Source organism: Egretta garzetta, unplaced genomic scaffold, assembly GCF_000687185.1.
Source record: "Egretta garzetta isolate BGI_Z169 unplaced genomic scaffold, ASM68718v1 scaffold598, whole genome shotgun sequence".
NCBI classification, from domain to species: Eukaryota; Metazoa; Chordata; class Aves; order Pelecaniformes; family Ardeidae; genus Egretta; species Egretta garzetta.
This window is the reverse complement of record NW_009260621.1, coordinates 70,729-90,038: the sequence shown is the minus strand read 5'-3', so window position 1 is coordinate 90,038 and position 19,310 is coordinate 70,729. Positions and strand designations below refer to the sequence as shown.

Sequence of the window (19,310 nt, the reverse complement as noted above, 5' to 3'; positions counted from 1 at the left end):
TCTGGCCTTGGGAATTTCCTGGTGGCAACCTCCCTCTGAAATGAACAGTCCATGCCCTCTTATTCCCAAGCCTCACAGAAACCTTCTTTATTCCCCTGCTTGGTAGGTGATCGCTGCTGAGGGGGAAAAGGCTGCTTCTGAGTCCCTGCGGATGGCAGCTGAGATCCTGTCCAGTGCCCCTGCTGCTGCTCAGCTCCGTTACCTCCATGCACTGCAGTCCCTTACCGCTGAGAAGCCTGCTGCTTTCATCTTGCCCTTGCCCTTGGATGCCATGAACCTGGTCTCTCCGGCTACCCACAGCCCTCCAGCAGCGAGCAGCCTCCTCACAGACACCACAAAACTCCCAGAAAGCCCAAAAGACAAGAAGGACTCACCCATGCTCTGAGAGCCGTCCCAGAGATGGTTGCCACGCTGCCCCTGGTTAATCCTGCTCAGAGAGGAGCAAGAAGGCTGCCCTACTGGCAGCCCACCAGCAGGTCCTGGTCTGGAGGCAGGAGGGAAGGCAGCCCAGGCCTGTAATATAAAGTGGATTGTACACAGAGAAAGCCTCTGCTTGTTTTGGAAAGGGAAAAATATGGAGCACAAGGAGCAGGGATGGCAGGCGTGTGAGCAGGGTGTTGAGGGAAGAAGGGTGCCATCCCTTCCCTTTCGCAGGACCAGATGCACCTTGGCACCCTAGGGCCTGGCCCCTGGGGTCGGATCTGTCTTGCCCCATCACCTGGGCAGGAAGGACAGACTAGCCCGTGTGTACCTATGTGCCCCCAACCCCAAAGGGAACAGCCGGGCAGGCAGGGGTGGGGGCCCGACAGCATGTCGGGGAACAGGAAAGGGCTCAGCACACAGGCAGGTGGGTAGGTGCTGCCAGTCTGGTTCTCCTGCGACGAGGAAACGAGCTGGGTCCCATGGTGTAGGCCTGGGTCACCACCCACGCACACACACAGAGGCAACCAAGGTGTGTATCCCTAGCTCTAAAATAGGAGGAAAAGGAAGAGGAGGAAAGGGCAGCCTTTAAGGCTTGGCACTTCCCTGCGAGGCACATCAGCTCTGCAGAGGAAAGGCAGGCTGTGCTGCGGCTTGCTTCCACTGGGGGGTGAGGCAGGACAAGGCCTGAGCTTGTGGGCATCTAAGCGTTTTAGAGGTGATCCCTCTAATCAGCTCCTGGATGAGCCTGTAAGGGGGGGGAATCCAGCACCACTGGGGAAGAGCCAGCTGAGAGCCTTGAGAACAGTTATACTTCTGGCTGCTGCAGCTGCCTTGGTAACCTCTACACACAGGGAAGGAACAGAGCAAGTCCTCAAAACTCCTATAATCCTCAAAACAAATAATCTTTCCTGACAAAAGCTATTTGAAATGACCGGGAACCTACAGCTACTGCAATCCTTTCCCTTGGCAAAGATACGGAGCGCTGCCAAAAGAAACACCCCTGCACTTAGTTTCTTTGATCCTGGTGCCCTTTGCGTGGTCGTCAGCCCTGCTCCTGCCCTTTTACTTGACCTGCAGCATCTCCCCTTGCTTCAAAGTAGACCTCCCCTGCACAGCCACTCCCATGCCCAACGTTCTGCTGCTGGTGGCCTGTAGAGGCCAAGATACAGGGTATTTTGTGTCCTTTCTCTTAACTGCTCACGCAGTAGTTGGCCATCATGCATGTGTCCAGCAGGGATTACCCAGCCAGTCACTCACTCTTGTATTTTCACTCATTTTATTCAGTCCCTTTTTGCCTGCTGGTAACACGTATCACCAGTAATACTTGTTACATGCAGCTGTGTCACGATGACGGCCTGCAGGTACTGGCTTAATACTGCTGCAAAGGACGAGGATCCCACTTCTACCAAGTACAGCATATTCTGTATTTTAATCAGCCCCTTCAGCTCGCCGGAGTCCTCTTCTCAACACTCAGTGCTCCTGTAACACTTGCTCTACAAGCATTTGCCAGCCTTTTTACAGCAAGGACACCTGGCAAAGCAGCCCCCTTACAAGTGGCTGGGAAGTGGGAAAAATCCACCTGGGAACTTCTTGGTGATCACAAGAGCATCCGAGCTCCAGGTGTAACCTCACATCCCAATCATTCTGCCACTGCAAACGCACTCAGGAGAGGGCAGCAGGGTGGCTGTGGTTCCTGCTTGTGTGTCTGTAGTAGATCTCAGCAGCGATCCACTCATGGCAAACTAGCTCTGGGAAGTGGAACAGCTCTGCAATCTTCCACTGGCAAACATGAGCTGTGTAGTTATTTCTCTAAGGCTGGTTCTGATTACTTCTCATGCTGCTGGAATAGGCCGCCGTTTCCCAGCCTAGGGCAAAAGGGCGTAATGCTACAGGGAGCAAGCTGCAGATGATCGTTTCTCTGAACACCTCTCTGGCTGCATTTCTAACTCTGTGTAAAATGATCCATGCAGAGGAAGATTCCTTGGCACAGCAAGGACCAACACCTCTACAGATAATGTCTCAAAGGAGCATCACTTAGCCCGAGAAATGACTGTCAAGAGATGTGCAGTATGACACCAGGGCACACATATTACCCTGTTTGCACTTAATACCTGCAGAGGTCAGGCATAGCTTTTTCAAACATGCAACTTTTCTACATTTACAGAAAAGGCAAGTTTTAGCTAAAAGCATCCTCAGTTCCAAAGAGCATGCCTTGTTCCAGCAGGATCTTCTCTATTTTAATATACAGAGCTGGCAGAAACTTGTCATTTTACCTTCAGGAGATGTTACATTCAAATACCTTGCAGAAGGAAAACATAATTTAAAAATGTACTTCAGGATTAGTGATATACGATGTTTCCAAAATAGAATTTACTCCGAGGGAGTTGGCAGGGGTTGTCTGAGCCGATGTGATTCCTGACAGTTTCACTGCCTGCTCTTCCAAGCTAGGACTGGGCTAACTTGCAGAGTCATGCCAAACCCAGGCAGCTCCACTGGCTAGTTACTTTATACCTGTACTGCCCCGGGCTGGGGACCCAACAGAGGCAGAAGTCCCAGGTGGCCACCTCACTGGGCAGCTTGGCCTGCTGAGCTGGCAGCAATTTGAGAAAGCCCTTCAGGATCATGCACAGCTTCAGGCTGCTTCATGCTTTCTGAGGGAAGGAAAAAACCTTCAAAGATGAACAAAAATTTGTCCATACAATTCTGTACAATTTCTTCCTAACCAGTCAGCTAGTGACTGGATCACCTGAAGCCCAGAGGATGAAGGAGGTACCCATTATCAGATACACAACCAGGCTGTACTGGCACTGAGAAAAAAAACCTTGATATGAGAGGAAGGAGGTGCAAACGACTTGCATGATCCAACAGGGATGAGGCAGAGTGAGACAAAGCAGCAAGAAGAGGCTGATGAACACAAACAGGAGGCAAGCACAGGACAAGGGGAAGGGAGGAGAGGAGGGTGCACAGGCAGGAAAGATGTGGGTAGGAGAAAGTTGAGGTAGCAACGGTATTACAAGGAAGACAAGCTGTAAAGATATTGGAGCTGTGGGGGGAGGTAGAGGACAAGCATGACAAATGTGGAAGAAGAACGGCATAAATACTGATATGGCAGAGAGGTGTTGGGGTAGTAGATGAGGAGTAAGGCAGTGGATCCGAGGGGTGAGATGCTACTACAAGTGGGCATGAAGAAACAACCCAGGCGTTGTCATTCTTTAATATTTGCTTTCTCTGGATCCCTTGGACTGGCCAGAGGTAGAAGCTTTGGGTCTTGAGCAGGCCCCAACTTCTGAGATGCTTTCTTGGAAATATTTTTCTGAAAAAAACCCAAAAACAACAAACCAAAGCCATTAAAAATACCGCAGAGTAAAAAGGTGCCTGAGGTATCACATTCTTAACAAACAAATTAGCCTCTCCTCCTGCTTTGATGTCAAAGAGAGAGGATACACTGAAGGACTAAGGGAAGAAGTTTTAATTCCCATTCTTTCTCCTTCTCCACATCTTCTATCTGTGTGGATCTGGTTGAGAAAAGGACACGAGGAAATTATTTCATCCCCAACAAACATGCAACCAAAGGAACTCCCTGCCACACCATTTGGGCAAGATCAGTAGATCAGCAGTGTTCAAACAACTTCTGGAGACAGCAATAATGTCCTGTGCTACAAACGCACAAGAGTCACGATAAAAGCCTCCTTGCTTGGGGCCTGACAAAGAGTCTAGACAAAGCCCTAGGATCTGCCCAGGAGGAGAGGGTCCTGCACTAAATGGGAGATGAATGAGGTGGTCTCAAAGATTGCTTCCTTCTCTGACTCTAGGAGAGGGTTTCAGAATATTGATTCTCCTGACCTTGCCTTTCTTTGTGTGTTGCTTCTGGGATGACTTTCCCCTCTGCCTCCAGCTCACACTCTAGCTCTTTGATTCTCTGCAGAGCTTCTTCCAGCTTCTCTTCAAGACCTTCAGATCTCTCCTCTGCATTCTGAGCACGGATCTCTGTTCCTCTGAAACACAGAAGCAAAGATAATGCTGAAACCTGAAATCTAAGCAACTGCTGGCGGGATACCTAAAAGAAAGATTTAGAAAGCTGAAGCATCCAGTAGGATTGACTGACTCTATAAAACACATTTATGGTTTCAGAGAAGGACATTGTTAAAAGATCTGTGACGGACTTCATGGCACATCTGTGTAAACCCTGCACATTTAATTAATTTTAAAACTTGGTGTTTGCTAGCAAAGGGTGAGATGCTGATCTTCATTGTGCAAGGATATATAGCACGTACAAATCAAACACAGAACACAGTCAATTCTATTAGCAAGGCTAATGAGATGGGCTTACCCCAGATAATGCAAGCTCACAGGCAAAACAAGAAGTATGAGGGAATGTAATTAAGAGCGCCCAAGCTTGCTTAAGCATGGGAGAAGTCACTACCAAACACAAACCTTAACTTGGCTCTGCATTGGGCCACTTGGGTGGCCCTTCATTGTGTTCCTCACACTGAGGCACAACATCGCATCGCTGTACCTACCAAGCTCCTAGGTGCTAGCAAGCCCTGGAAGCACTCAGCTGCATTCATATTGCACCCTGCAAGTGCTAACAGGACCTGAAGTATTAAGATGTCTGGCAGAAAACTAACACGAGTACCTCTGCTACATACCTCATGAGTACACAAAACAGAGAATCTGCACAGAGATGAAGGAGAGCTGGTCCTGTCTTCAGCTAACATAAATCACAGTTAGTGGCCCAAGACAATCAGAATGGAAGGAAACCCCAAATTAAGCCAACAGATATTGGATGAAGCAGAACTTTATCAGAGAGCAGAACAGGCACTTGCCCAGGATGAAACCCTGCCCGGCTTGTGCCTCCAGCACAGGACCAGTACTCACAGGAGCTGCACTTGCAGATGTTCCAGCGCCGCCAGGGCTTCAAACTCTTTCTGAGAAAAGGGAGTCGATGACTTGCTGGCAGTCATCTCCCTCTGGTTGGGAAGAACAAAACCTTCTATAAGTGAATGTGAAACCAGCAATGCTTCATTTCATGTGCAGCATGTGCCTGGTTTGGTGCTGGTGCCTCAATGCACAGTCACCACACAGACAAGAGCTCAGTATCAGCAAATCATGTTAAATTGGGGGGGTGCTGAACTGATCTTGATATTAAAAATGGACTAAAATGCTTTTCTGACTCAGACATGAAAGTCTCACTGGCTCATTGTCTTGGGTTGCTGGTGCATTCACTGCATTACAGAGATTGGAGATGGCTGTAGCCTGACCAGGAGTGAAAAAATGAACAAAACAAGATTCAGAGAACAGAAAGAAGCAGCTTCTCACAGGGTCCAACAGGCATAAGTCAGTTTTCCTCATCTGAAGAAGACAAACAGGGTTTTTCTGTAAAAGGAACTGTTAAAAGGCTCCTACTCTATGCTTTGGAAGGTAACTGTGATTTCCAGGGATTAATTTCTAAAAGCAAATCAAAGCCCTAAAGAAACGCTCCTGCATCTCCCACTGTTACTCTGCACTAGCTGCCCACCTCTAAAGCATGAAGGGCAAGGCACGCTCAGCAATGCGGCTCACTTAAGGAGTAGGACCATCCAGTGACAGTTTGCTAAAGATCCACAATTCCTGTACCTCTAGGCTCCAACTCTGGATGGCTGAGTGGCCAGGGGATGACTGCAAAAGGCAGGCCCCTATGGCTTCTGAAGAGCAACTGTACCAAAGAGCACCATCCCAAAGGCAAGTGGCAAAATCAAGGACCTAGGGCAGCCAAAGCAACCTGAACTTCTTGCTTCCCTCTTGTTGTGGAATATCCCTGAATCTCTGAACATCCTTCAACTCCTCCCATGTGCTCAGCACCAAATTATTTTCACCATCCCAGTCTCTGCAGATAGTCCTGGTTCAGACTACAGACATCACTTGTTACTGGTCCCCAAAAGTCCTGGGGCCATGGCAGTAATGCATGGGTCAGGAGGACAAATTGCAACTGTGGTAACTGTGCTAACGATTACTTAAAGTTGCAAGAAGAGAGGAACCAGAGAGAACACCAGCACCTTGCACTGCTCCAGCAGATCTGACACAAGCATTAAAAGGGGTCTCATAACACAGTCTGAGCAGACAGCTAAAACCCAGCTTCAAATCTCTGCCAACAGGCTAAAACCATTGGTGTGGTGGAGACTCCTACCCCTGTAACCGAAACGATGTCTGACTTCAGAGACTTCAGGTGGATGTTGGAGTCATGCCCTACATATCTGATCATGTCTGCAGTAGCTTCATTTTCCTCAGTCAAATAATCCATACTAGCCCCTGGCTGCTGCTGAGAGAAAAGGAACAAGAAATAGGAGATACCGCTTCAAGGCAGCTGTAAAGCCGTGTTTCACATTGCACACACCAAGCAATAAATAAAAAGGCCCCGCTGGAAAGTAGCATATTGCACCTACTACAGTCACCTGCACAATAGCAATTTTCTCCTTTACTTCTAATGTTGCTTCCTCTGTTACAGGGTTCCTACTGCTGCTGGCATCTTCACCCTCAAGCTCTTCCCGAGTTGAAGAAATGATAGTGTCCTTAAGTTTAAGCTTCAACTGCAATTCCTGTAAGGCACCGTAAGGATCAGGTTAGCAGCACGCTTCCTTTGTCCATCCAAATAACCCAGGGAAAACTAACTCGTCTCTAACTTTCTCTTGCACCTATTTAGACTTGGACTGCAGCCAGCTTGGAGGTCCTGAGTACGAATGTATTTGAAATCACAAATGATATGCTAATTACTGAAGATTACAGAAGCGGGACCCACTATGGCATACCTGCTTTGGCATGGAGAAAATGAGAGGCAGCATGCAAGCTACAGCACTGGCTGTACACAAAGTCATGAACAATATCACTTTGCTTGGGGGCTGAGTTCAGAACTGATGCAAACAAATCATTCAAGACAATAAATCTAAATTCTTTTCCTCATCATCTGTATTTAGCCTGTTTTGTATGAAATTAGGCCAATGCCAGGCCAAGCATCTATAAAACACATCTAATTGTCACAGTGTCAGACATCCATCTAGCCACATAAGGCATTAAACTAGAAGTTCATCCTGATCCGGGCAAGGCAACCACCAGCATTCCAGCCAAAGTCCACCCCAACGGGTGAAGCAAAAGCTATCACGCACCATGGGGAACTGATCTACCCATTGGGTAAAATCTCCTAGCTCCAGTGAAGCTCTGGTTTTGCCTCAGACCTGCCCTCCCAAGAAGCACTGTGATTTTTAAGTAGTTTACAGTCACCACACTTCATAGTTCTAGCTGCTGCTTTGAGTGCATGCAGATCTCCATATGAACGCTTCCCTCAAACAGAACTGTAGCTGCTTCCTTAAGGAAAAGTTTTGAAGCAGGCCTTCATTCAGACTGGTTCAACCTAGAACAGCAAATGCAGTCTATATATACCTCTGATCCAAAGAGGTTTCTCAGTTCTTCTAAATCCAGAAAGGAGACTGGAGTGCCTGTGATCTCTGAAAGGAGAAGACTACATGCTTGAATCCAATTACAGCACTCAGTCTGGGAAGACAAAACAGAAAACGATTATTCAGAGATTATTGAGCAGAAAAAAAAATAGCTGTTCTCATAGTCAGTCAGTTAAATAATTCCACCTTCAGTCTTTGTTTATAGGAAGGGGCCTACCTGAACCCTTCCATCCTCACCCTACAAAGGAAAAGGAAGACACATTTCTCCAAACTTTCAGACATAGCATCTGTCACCAGCTAATCGCTCCCACCAACTAATTCCTTCAACAAGCTCCTTCTCAGGCCAGCGCAGAACATCTCTGTCACAGCCACTGCCCCAGCCCACGTGGGGAGAAATGAGCGTAAATCCCAGGGATTAATTTTTCACTCACTAAGGTAATGCAGAACAGAAGCACAAGTATTTTCAGTCCCTGCAGAGAAGCTTCTTACATTCCTTGAAGCAATGCCATTTGCCCCGTACTCAAGGAAGCCTTGAGCTTCAGGAAGGGTCTATCTCTTGCATTCCTAAAGCGCAGGCAAAGCTCAGCTAAACACTGGTGATGACAGTGGTAGCAGTTAGGAGCTTTATACGCAAGTGTAGAATAAGGAAGCGGCAGGTAGGTCAGTTGACTGCAAAAAGTTTCAACTGCATCTGTATAAAGGTATATTGTACCAAGCACTGCCAGGAACTCCTAAGCACCACTCAAGTCTGGGTGTACATGGCTCTGACAAGCTTAAAACCAGAGGTTAATCTATTGCCACTCATATGGAATAAATCTCGCAGGAGAACCCTTACATATGTAGCCTGAAATGGGGCAAGGAAAATATGAACATGGCCTGACACAGGTTTACCTGCTGTCCAGGGCTGCGGAGTCAGCAGGGAACTTGGAGGACCAGGGTAACCCACTGGAGTAGCAGGAGTCTGCCTCCTCCCCAAAACCCCCGCATACTTTTTTCTTTGCCTTTTACAAAGTAAATGCAGTCTCATCTACCCCAGACCTAGACAGCTGGAAACACAGGCACCTTCTCACCTTGATCTTATTCAGCTCCTCCAGCTCAAAATCAGCTTCTGAATCTGCCTCTGAACGTTTCTTTCGAACAATTCCATTGACGATGTCACAGCAGCAGCTGCAAAGATGCAGAATGTCATCAGCCCTGCCAGAGCGCCCTCAAATGCTTAGCATCACAGAATCATTTAGGTTGGAAAAGACCCTTCGGTCAGGAGCCCGCTGCTACCAGCAAGGGACAGGAGCTGCACTAGAGAAGTCTGTGGAAGAGGAATCCTTACCTGCCCCACTCACACTACGACCTCCCGGACCACTTGTCTATGCCTGTGCTGTACTAACCCACGGAGGACGTGTGAGCACAGATCCTGAACTAGGTGGAGGCTTTGCTCCAGGTGACCTGGACTGCAGACTTGCTGCCCATACTGCCCTTACATCCTCCAGAGGTCATTCTCAGAAGTGTGGGCAGAGCCCATGCAATCACAGATGCTAGCGTGTTTTATAGCCATAGTGGGTATAAAGCAGGCACTGCCGTTCTCTTTTGGTGTTTCTATCTTATTAGGTTCCCTACAAATTCTAGTAAGGCCCATTTAGGACCTGGAAAAAGATTCAGGGACAAGCAAATTGATGGCATCTGTTGCCGTGTAGCACACGACACATTTTTTCTTGAGAAAACCGCCTTAGATGAAATTGAAAACCTCTGCTGATACCTGACTATAGAACCGGAGAGTCTGCCCATCTCTGCAACCAGCTCTTCAGCTTCGTGCTGCAGCTTTTGAGTCTGCAAAAGTCTGAGCTCCTTGTCCATCTCTGTGTCTGACTCTTGCTGCTGGGGACACTCCCAGGACAAGCGGTCTGCTGTCATGTGTCTCAGCAAATTCACCAGCCACAGGGTCAGGTTTCTGTGTAGTTCAGCCACCTGCACAAAACATCAGAGCAAACCTAAACCAGTAATAGAAGACTGGTCTTGCCAAGTAGTCTGAAGTCTGTACATTTCATGTAAGTCAATGTCCTACCTAATTCAATTTGCAAATTGACCTAATGACAGAAACATTTATTTTTACCATTTTTCTCTCCCATATTCATTCCCATCGCGAACACATCTTTTCCTACTATGGATCTATCCTTCTCGCAGTTCTTGTTTAGGATCATATGCTGCCTATCATCAGCCACGTGGTGCACTCTTGTGTCCAGAACTCAGTGACAAACCAAAAATCACACCCCACACTTATAGAACATTTAAAAAATGCATAGAGAGAGCCTCTAGTCTACAATCCTGGGAGAAAGAAGTAAAACCACAGAGACCTAGCAGCCACAACAGCTCCCTGAACAGGAAATATCAACTCTATTCCAGAGTAAATGCTTGCTAAAGATGAAACAATAAAATTGTGTTCATGCACTGTATAGGAGACTTTACAGCTATTTTTAGAGGCGTTCTCCTCTGCTCCTTTGGCTAGAAGACAAAAACCACAACTCAGCTCAAACAGGAAAGAAAGTGTCGGAAGAGAAACAAGCATTCCTTACAACTGCACTCTGGCCAGATGGAAATTAAAGGCAAGACTGAATACTAGATACAGTGCTCTTATCCCTAGCAGTTTCAGGCTTCCACTTACTTTTTCATTAAGATGTGTGATGTTCTTCTCAAGCTCATTATTCATGGACAGAACCCATTGCTGAATCATCTGAGAAAGTTCTCTAGGTACCACCCTGAAGAAAAACCAAATCCAGAAACAAAGTGACCTCTAGTGCACAAGACCCGAGGATCTCCTGTCTCAAAGACACCTTTTGCTTCTCAAGTCAATGAAAACAACACATTTTAGTACACCATATGCTGGAAACACGACACGGGCATTTTTGCTAATGCTATAGTTGTGGGCAAACTTGGCATTTGCAAGCGATTTCTTACATATACATTATGCATGAGCTCTGCACATGATTTATTGCTTGATGGTATTTACCAAAGACAATAGAGCACCATGAAGAGGAATATGCCCCCAGAAATCTGACAGTAAGTGAATCACATATTTTGGTTTTTCTTCAAATGTCAAGATTTCCAAAGCAGGTGGCAGTTCTGAGGGAGACGATGATGTTCCAGGAGTGATATTGAAGCCACCAACTGTTTCCACAGATATTGCCAAATCAAAGCAAATGAAAAGCAGTCGCCAGTCATTTTAACACTTCAGCTGATCATATTTAACCCACTGCCAGTTTCCTGCGCCAGGGTCCCCTCAAAAGAACAGTTCTCTTTTCTTAGGGGTATAGTTTAACATACAAGGCCAGCCCAGACACAATTAACACCTCTGTCCTTACGGGAAATGCGGTTTCTTATCACTCTCAGCTTCATGCAACTGGCTGGAGCCGACGCAGCTCATCACTGCATCCACCTGGGCCAGCCATGCAGGAATCTTGTGATAAAATGCCTGCAGCTCAGCTTCGTGCATGCCAGAACCTTGCTTCAGCTTTTGCACCTTGAATAACCAGTCTTCCATACTTCTCACCAAGGCTGTCAAAAACCTAGCTGTGCCTGAGGGGGAAGAAAATACAAACCTTTAATTACAATCCTTTCAGCCAACAAAACCAAAGCTGAACTCAAAGAAGGAAGCCAAAAGGCATGAACAGCTTATGTGGGAACTGGCTACACTTAGGATTAAGAATGAGCTGTTTAGTAAGCACTGAATTCAAAGCAACCTGAAAGAAAATGGGCTTGATTTGAAGCCCTGACTTTGCTTCTTTTTTTGGCAGATTTGGCTCCCTCGTTGCATAAAGGCTTAATATAACTCTTTTTAAAACAGCTTTGCAGTTACAATCCAATTCTTCAAAGATGCAGGTGATACAGTATGCACAGATGTGCAAAATGCCTGGACAAAGTAGTAAATTACTTGTTCATTCACTCATCTGGCATGTGCTGATGGATATTCTCTGTTTGTTGGGGAATGTGCTTGAAATGTAACAATGCTTGCTCTTGATACCCAGTGTTTAAGCTTCCTTTAAATCCTGGTGAGGTCCTAATCCATCTCGTAGCAAAGATGGCATGTTAAGCACATGGTGGTGATGACAATTTCTTTTAATATTTCAGTGATTTTGATGCATGGCTCGGTTTCCCCACTGTATGGCTATGGTGTAGAACTGGTTAACTTCTCCTCTGGATTGGCAGAAGTGCAATGAAGCATTGTTGGGATGTCCAGACTGGTAAAAAAATGGATGGAGGTTACCCCCGCAGGGTGGAGCCTTTCAGAGCGCACGATGGAAGCTCCACAACCGGGCACTAGTTTTTAACAACCAGGAGGCCAAGGAGAAGTGGTAGGAAAGATATTGTTTAAGTTTTCCTGCCATGCGTCATCAGCTTAAGGGTAAAGAAGAGGTAGGTCCCAGGAGGGCATGGGATGAGGGAGAACAGTCACTTCTGATCACTTAGGTGCTGTTTGGCCATAGTAGCCCTTACACAGTATTCTGGACCCTTATTAAATAGCAGTTTGCTTTGGAAAGGCTGTCTGTGCTACTGCATTTATCTTATAAACTTAATGAAGTCCTGAGCGAAAGAGAAGACCTAACTGGAGCTCACTGGAGAGGTCACTCTAGTCCCAAGTGCCAATTTCGGAGTCAAAAACGTCTTATTCTCACAAAGAAGGTACACTGTGAAAGCTTTAAGAAGTCATCAAGCAAGGCAAAGACCTTAATCCAAACCTTATAAATTTCATCTAAGTCCTTTCTTATATCTCCTGTCTAAAACAATCTCAGATCTCATTGTTCTCTCTCCATCTCTAATCTTTGTCATCAAATACCAAACCCTTTGTATTTCTGGGACATGCTACTTGAGACCAGCAATCAGATCTTAGCAGATAATAAATACTTCAGGTAACTGAGTGCCACTGCCTTACAGAACAAAACTACCATGCTCTGAGTATCGTCTCTTACCTATTCTTTATAATCTCTCTAATTTTCACTGTTTCTTACCAAAGATGCAATGTAAAGCAAAGGGATACCTTGTCTTTTCTACCATTACATTACATGTGTATCATTACATTACAATGTAAAAATTATTTCAAGCCATTCAAAATGCACTGCCTTGTAGGGATCAAGAGAATACCTTTGCTGTGGTCCAGTTCCCAAAGCCTCTGTCAAAATAAGCTAAAATCCCTTTTTCTGGACTTCACTGACTGAAGCAGTTTTGGATCAGATGTCTGCACTGTGTTGCCTAGTCCTTTGTGCAGATCATGACCAAATATCAATGCTTCTGACAATCTGCTGTTAACTTTTTGCCATGCTGGTGTCTGGCCAATTACAGCCCCGTTCCTTCTCATTAGGAAGTGAGATAAAAAAGAACTACCAGGAATATTTAACTCCTTTAGCTGTCTCTTAGGACGGACAGACCTCTACCTCAGCTCATTTAGTAGGCTGAAATACAACACGTAGCATAACGTAACGTAGGGAAAAGCACAGGAGAACCCCAAGTGAAAGAATAAGATGACAGTATGAGAAGCAGCTTAGCAAACATGAGTAGACAGCACATGTTCAGTTTAGTTTTAGTCTGCTAAAAGGAAATAAGATGATTAAAAAGACATCAGAGGAAGCAATTCTAAAATCAGATATGAGTCAAGGTCTTGCAGAAGCAAAGGTTGAGAAGGTTAGTTGCAAATTAGCCACCATATGTTTATCTTACACAGGACATGATAACTTTATATCAGCAAAGAAGAAAACACTTATGTACACACTTCATTATCAAGATAATTCAATATCTAGATTAAGATAACTTTCTGTTAACAATAAAGTAATAAAAAAAGTATTACCTGGTGAATGATCTCCAAAGTGATGCTTCACTTTACATTTTAAACATCCATTCTTTCCTTTTACATTTATTTTCTTCTCCATGCGTTATCTACACAATCAGAAAGCACCCACGCTCCCTCTGAACATAACACGTGACTTCCCCGGGCCATATCTGCATTGCATGTTCTTTGTGCTGTATCACATTTAAAATTTCAGATATTCTTTTGCGTGTGACTGCAAGTCAAGTTCCTTGGAGTTCACCCCTTGAACACTCTTGATTCCCAGCACATATCTGGGGGTCAGGCTTTGGCTTTGGAAAAAGCCAGTACAGATTATGTCAACCGGTCCTTTCTTACCCACTGCTTTCCTGGCATCCCCAAGGAAAGACTGAACTGCAAAACTGGCCATTCCTTACCATTATTCCCACTTATCCTTAAATTGTATTGCCAGTAGAGTTCACACGCCCTTTGGTTTATTTCTTCCAGGGCAGCGTGCTGCGGAGGCAACGCCCCAGCAAGGTCCCGGTGTCGATTCAGCAGTGTTTGTCCCAGCTCCGTCCAGTGCTCCCGCAAGCTGGCAGTGCTCCCGAGACTTTCAGTCTTTCTTAGGTGCACCTCCCCTCCATACTGCTCTAGGTCATCTTTTAGCATCTGAAAGAAAAGTAGCAAGCTCGCTGTGCCCCCAAAAGTTGGACCACCCCTTGGCTGCAACAGAAATGTGATGGAAGTCAGGCAAGAGAAGCGTGAGGAATCCATGAGCATAAAGACGTCACAGCGAGTAGATAGTTGGAAATAGTTGGAAACTTATTGGTGACAATTCTAAGCACTTCCATGGATTAATATCTTTTATATGTCTCCAGAGCTGTCAGTCAGAGAGCGCTCAAATGCACAAGTAAATTTAATGCACTGGCTGAACTATAGTATCGATCAATGATAACTTCTCGTGTGTAGACTCTCAGCTTAAGCTTCAGCACAAAAGATTTGAGCTGATGTGGTTTTGTTCACATTTGTGATGGGCACAGATGCTCACTGTAGCTCAACTAACACGTGGTAATTTGCTGAGCAGATACCACTTGATAGTATGTCCAACCCTGCAAAAATCTTACGTTTATCAAGTTCTTGATATCTTGTAGGATTTCATCCAGTAGCTTTTCATTCACCGGAGAGGAGCTAAAGCAGAGGGAAAAGAATAATGAGAGCTGAAAGAAAACACTCCTTTAGTAGGCAAGGTAAAACCAAGAGTCAAGATACATACTTTATGCACACCAAATTTGTGATATAAATTGTAACTTGACAGAGAAGTAAAATCCACAAGGCCATACTCAACCACAATTTTTGTTCTCTCACTCAACACAAACACTGGGTGTCAGTTAAGAAATTGTTACTTCCAGTAAAGACAAAAACCAAATTCAAGCACATATTGAAAATTCAGACATTATTAACTCCATAAATGAAATCTATAAAGTGACGTCTTTTGTTAATGCACAGGCTCTGTATTTCTGCATTTTGTGCTTGCATTTATGCTTTGGTCTATTTAACACATCACAATGAACTAACAAAAAGCCTGCAAAATATAAGCACCTTAACATACAAAATGACTTTGGATTTGAAATCTCACGCGCCTCAGTCACATTTTGTATCTGTACATGAGAGAATTTAATGCTTTATTGAAGCATCAATGCACGTGCATTCAAGTTAAAATGAACCAGATTAAATAGAGGAATTCTGTTATAGCAATGACAGCTGCAAAAAGGACACTGGTTCACAGCAGGAGGGTACAATCCTTGCTCCACTGAATTCAACCACAAACCCACAGCATCACTTTGGAGTTACCGATTATCAAAATAAATGTGCCAAGCAGAAAAGTAGAGCAGCAAGGGACGTGCAAACTGCGCCAAGTCTCACTGTGCATGAGAGCCAGTGCACACTTTGCACTGGTCCAGTGAGACCGACTGTCCCAAGGCAAAGGTTGAGGGAGCTGACTGCTACCCCTAGTCCCTCTGGGCCACTCACGAGTCACTGCTATGGAAGTATTGAAGCCACTTGTTGAGGCTGCTGCAGACAATTTGCAGCTTTCCCTGGCTGGACTCCTCGGAACGCTCCATTTCTGCTCCAATGCGACTCAACCTCTCCCTGAACTGCTCGGTCTCTTCCTGCAGATCAGCCAGGTCTCCCGTGTCCTGCAGGCATTGGGCAAGAGGGTGGGAAAAGGCACTGTTGTGATTGTTTTGATCCAAGTCGGAAGAATTCTCCCTTTGCCCTAGCTATTTTGAGATATACTTGTATCAGGGATCTGGGAAATGTCTGTAATTCCACAGCACAGCCCTCACAAACCCTTTGACACAGGACTAGGGTGGCTCACCCTCCCTGGGTGTGCCAGAACTGAACACTTGACTCCTTGCTGCTTGTATGCTACTGAGATACCATGCAGCCCCATACCTATGAGGCCAAAATTACACTAGCCTGGATCTGGTTTGGCTTTATGGAGAAGGAATGGGGAGGGGGAAGAAAGCCACCAATAAAAAGGGGAAACGGGGAAAAAAAGGGAAGTTTGACATAGATAAAAGGGGAGTAAAGAGAGAAAAGCAGAAAGAGAATGAACTCATGCAAATTTTAATTTTTGTTTGAAACTAGACCAACATCTGAAAGTTCAAGTAACAGCCAAAGTACCGAATGCTTCACTGAGAACCACAGGACTACATAAATGACATATGCCAATATTTTGATCCGTACCTTTGAGGCCAAGAGGACTATGAAATGCTTGAGAATGGTGGTCAGTGTCTTACCACTAACATGGAGCCTGCGAACCAATGTGAGCTGGTTTCTGTCAACTATCTGAAAAAAAAAAAAACCGCAACCCGCTATTATTTGCACTGTTTTCTTCTGAGAGGAGAGGCATCTGACATTAACATGGGACCTTTACCATCAATGAAATGGAGCTCAAGAGGTTGATTCCACTTCCCTTACAAATAGTTTTCTGATCTCCCAGGCAGCCCCAAAGGTTCTGCTCACAGATTTTAAACTTGAATGGGATAAAGCAGATCACAAACAAGGGGGATGCACAAACAAGGAAGCAAAGAATTCACCAAGAATGATATTTTGTGAAGAACTGTGAAGAATCTGGGTACAATATTCTAAATTATGAGGAACAGGAAACTTTTTAGTCAAAGTCATCTCTGAATGAAAATATTCATTTCACAGAAGTTGTTCCTGCACAGAACCTGGAGGTCCATACCAAAAATGCTGTGTGAATTAACCGCTTTCCATTTAAAAAACACACGTGAAATACAACAGACCTCAGGAAATGAGGTCAGGGCAGGTATGAGAAGTGTTACCACCCAATCGTATTGAATAAAAATGTTCTTTGGGATGAAGTCTGCCCTCAGAACAAGACTGCTAGCTATGATGGCTTATACCTTGCAATGTATGACTGATCTGCTGCACCTACCTTAAGAGCCAGGTCATACGCAGCTGAGCTCCAAATGTCTCTCTCTTGGGCCAGCAGCAGAACTTGCTCTTCCAGTCGTCTTCTCTGTAACTCATATAAGTCCCGATACTCTTCCAAAAGGCTAGAAGAAGGGAAAGACAATGAAATATGTGCACCTGTGTTTCTCATTCACATTTACTGTCCTTCTCCCAATTCCTAAAGCTTTCCTTAGGCATTTCCTCTTCCTCCTTCATTCCTCAGTCACCTCCTGCACAGTCTGTAAATTCACAGATCCTTTTCCCTGAGCCCCTACAACACCTTTCTGTTGATATTCCCATTGCAACTTGGATTCAGTATGAATACAAACCTCTACTCTGTGTGCCTAAGCACCTAAAACCCTGATTTCTTAGGTATCTGAAGATGTTCACAGGCCCTTGGAAGCTCAGAGCTGTCAGCTCTGCTAGTCTATGAAGAGCTCACCAGCTGTGAATGTAGAGTGGAGAAAAGGGAATTCCATTCCCTGAGCAACAAATGCAACTTTCACAACTTAAAACCAGAAACATTTTGAACAGCTTTCTATCTCTTTGAGGAGTTTAGTATTTATAGCAAAATAATGACATTTGTCATAAACAGCCAAGCTCTCTTCCCCAGAAGAAAATCAGCCCCTTGCCTCTCCTTCCTAACAACCCCAAGAGAATGAAACCAGCGCGCTGCAAAACTCTCCCAACCTCACCTTTGAAAACAACTTACTTTGCATTCACTTTAGCCTCCTGCATGGCTGCAGCTAGCTCCTCTTGAGCTTTTTGTGCTTCTTTGGTCACCTTGCGGTCATGCTCTCGTACCTCATACAGCTCGCTAAAACAGCAGAGAACACACTTAGCACAACTTAGCCCAACCCAAAGGTCTCTACTCTGGCAGACACAGACTGGTGGGCCCTACACTACCATGCAGGGCTTCTCTTCCTCCAACACAACTATCTCACTATAGGGATGAAAGGTGTCTTGAAGACCTCCTTTTCCAGTGCACGCACGTTGATCCAACAACCCCTTTCTGCAGTCCCCCACCAACAAACCTCCAGTGTGCTAAAGAAAGGAGGTGGCTTTGACATTATTTGGCTCTAAGAGAGTGCAGAGAGAGTGTGAGGAGGCTTAAGCATGGTTCCTGTAGATCTCCTTCAAATCATAGTACTAGCTTCCTGCTTCTATGGAGGAAGATCAGAAAACTGAACAAAATCAATGGACTAAGCCCAGGGCATAGAGATAATTTCTTGGGATCAGGCAGGATTCAGACCTGGCTAGCTGTCCAACAGATTCTTTAAAATAGAGTAGTTCTTCTGTAATATGTCTGTTGACCAACTGCTGTGCCATCATTTTTTTGTAGAGGGTCTTCATCTGTTCAGGAATCCGCTCCAGGAGACCCACGTACCTCTGCCTACAGTAAAAAGAGCAAAAAAGGGTATTCACCTGAGAGTACAGATCTCTCCTACCCCATCTGAAGACCCTTTCCTTTCACTGCACAGGAAGCTATCTAGAAGGCAATCTTCTGAGTGTTTGAACCAGGGATTTTAAACACTCTGAAATAATTTAATTGCTACAAGTAGTGGTAATCTGAACACGGGAACACCAGCCGTGAGCAAAGTACCAGCTATTCTTCCTGTGAGAACTTCCACTGAATGTCACACCAATAAGGTGCCCACACTGTGAAATGTGGTGACAGGGCCACCAACTTCAAGCTCCAGGCTACCTAACAGAGGCTCGTTAACCCCAGTTGTTAACTAGGCAGGGATATCCTATTTCACTCCTGGCATCAGACCCCCTGCCAATTACATCATGACAGGCTAGCTTTGGTGGGCAAGGACATTAGGAATGTCCTGCAATAGTTAATGCTGCTCCCAAGAGGACACTGCCATAAATCAAGAGGGGGATTAAGGGTTGGCTAACGATGACCTGAGCTTTGAAAGCAGCTGTCCTCTCTCCATGCAGTCCACGCTGACCTGCCGAATCAGCTCATGGAAAACGATGTTGTAGATGTTCTGCTCTGCCTTCATCAACTCCAGCAGGTTGTGCAGCTGACAAAATAGGTTAGAAAAATCACAGCCTTGCAGAACCTGGCCAACCTACTCCTTCAACAACAGAGGTTAGCACAGGTCTCCCATTGCTTCTGAAGGAAGTGTCCCTTTGAGGACAAAACACTACTAAAGGTACAAAGGGGAAGGGGAAGG

General features: G+C 45.4%; 2 protein-coding genes across 2 annotated transcripts in view; one reads left to right on the top strand and one right to left on the bottom strand.

The window, feature by feature from the left end:
• Window positions 1-385, top strand: part of NPHS2 (NPHS2 stomatin family member, podocin) — a 7,972-nt gene extending 7,587 nt beyond the window's left edge. The window contains exon 8 of the mRNA XM_009645285.1: window positions 107-385. Coding sequence (XP_009643580.1) covers window positions 107-385 — 279 coding nt within the window. The remainder of the gene's footprint in view (window positions 1-106) is intronic.
• Window positions 386-3,635: 3,250 nt separating this feature from the next.
• AXDND1 (axonemal dynein light chain domain containing 1) overlaps window positions 3,636-19,310 on the bottom strand; it is a 20,174-nt gene continuing 4,499 nt past the window's right edge. The window contains exons 8-25 of the mRNA XM_009645334.1: window positions 19,036-19,157; window positions 18,380-18,520; window positions 17,840-17,944; window positions 17,111-17,231; window positions 16,396-16,497; window positions 15,676-15,842; window positions 14,769-14,832; window positions 14,079-14,313; window positions 11,207-11,420; window positions 10,510-10,603; window positions 9,607-9,815; window positions 8,924-9,020; window positions 7,837-7,947; window positions 6,855-6,998; window positions 6,590-6,721; window positions 5,302-5,393; window positions 4,267-4,418; window positions 3,636-3,736 (exon numbers count right to left, since the gene is read on the bottom strand). Of these exons, the coding sequence (XP_009643629.1) occupies window positions 3,636-3,736; window positions 4,267-4,418; window positions 5,302-5,393; window positions 6,590-6,721; window positions 6,855-6,998; window positions 7,837-7,947; window positions 8,924-9,020; window positions 9,607-9,815; window positions 10,510-10,603; window positions 11,207-11,420; window positions 14,079-14,313; window positions 14,769-14,832; window positions 15,676-15,842; window positions 16,396-16,497; window positions 17,111-17,231; window positions 17,840-17,944; window positions 18,380-18,520; window positions 19,036-19,157 (2,403 nt within the window). The remainder of the gene's footprint in view (window positions 3,737-4,266; window positions 4,419-5,301; window positions 5,394-6,589; window positions 6,722-6,854; window positions 6,999-7,836; window positions 7,948-8,923; window positions 9,021-9,606; window positions 9,816-10,509; window positions 10,604-11,206; window positions 11,421-14,078; window positions 14,314-14,768; window positions 14,833-15,675; window positions 15,843-16,395; window positions 16,498-17,110; window positions 17,232-17,839; window positions 17,945-18,379; window positions 18,521-19,035; window positions 19,158-19,310) is intronic.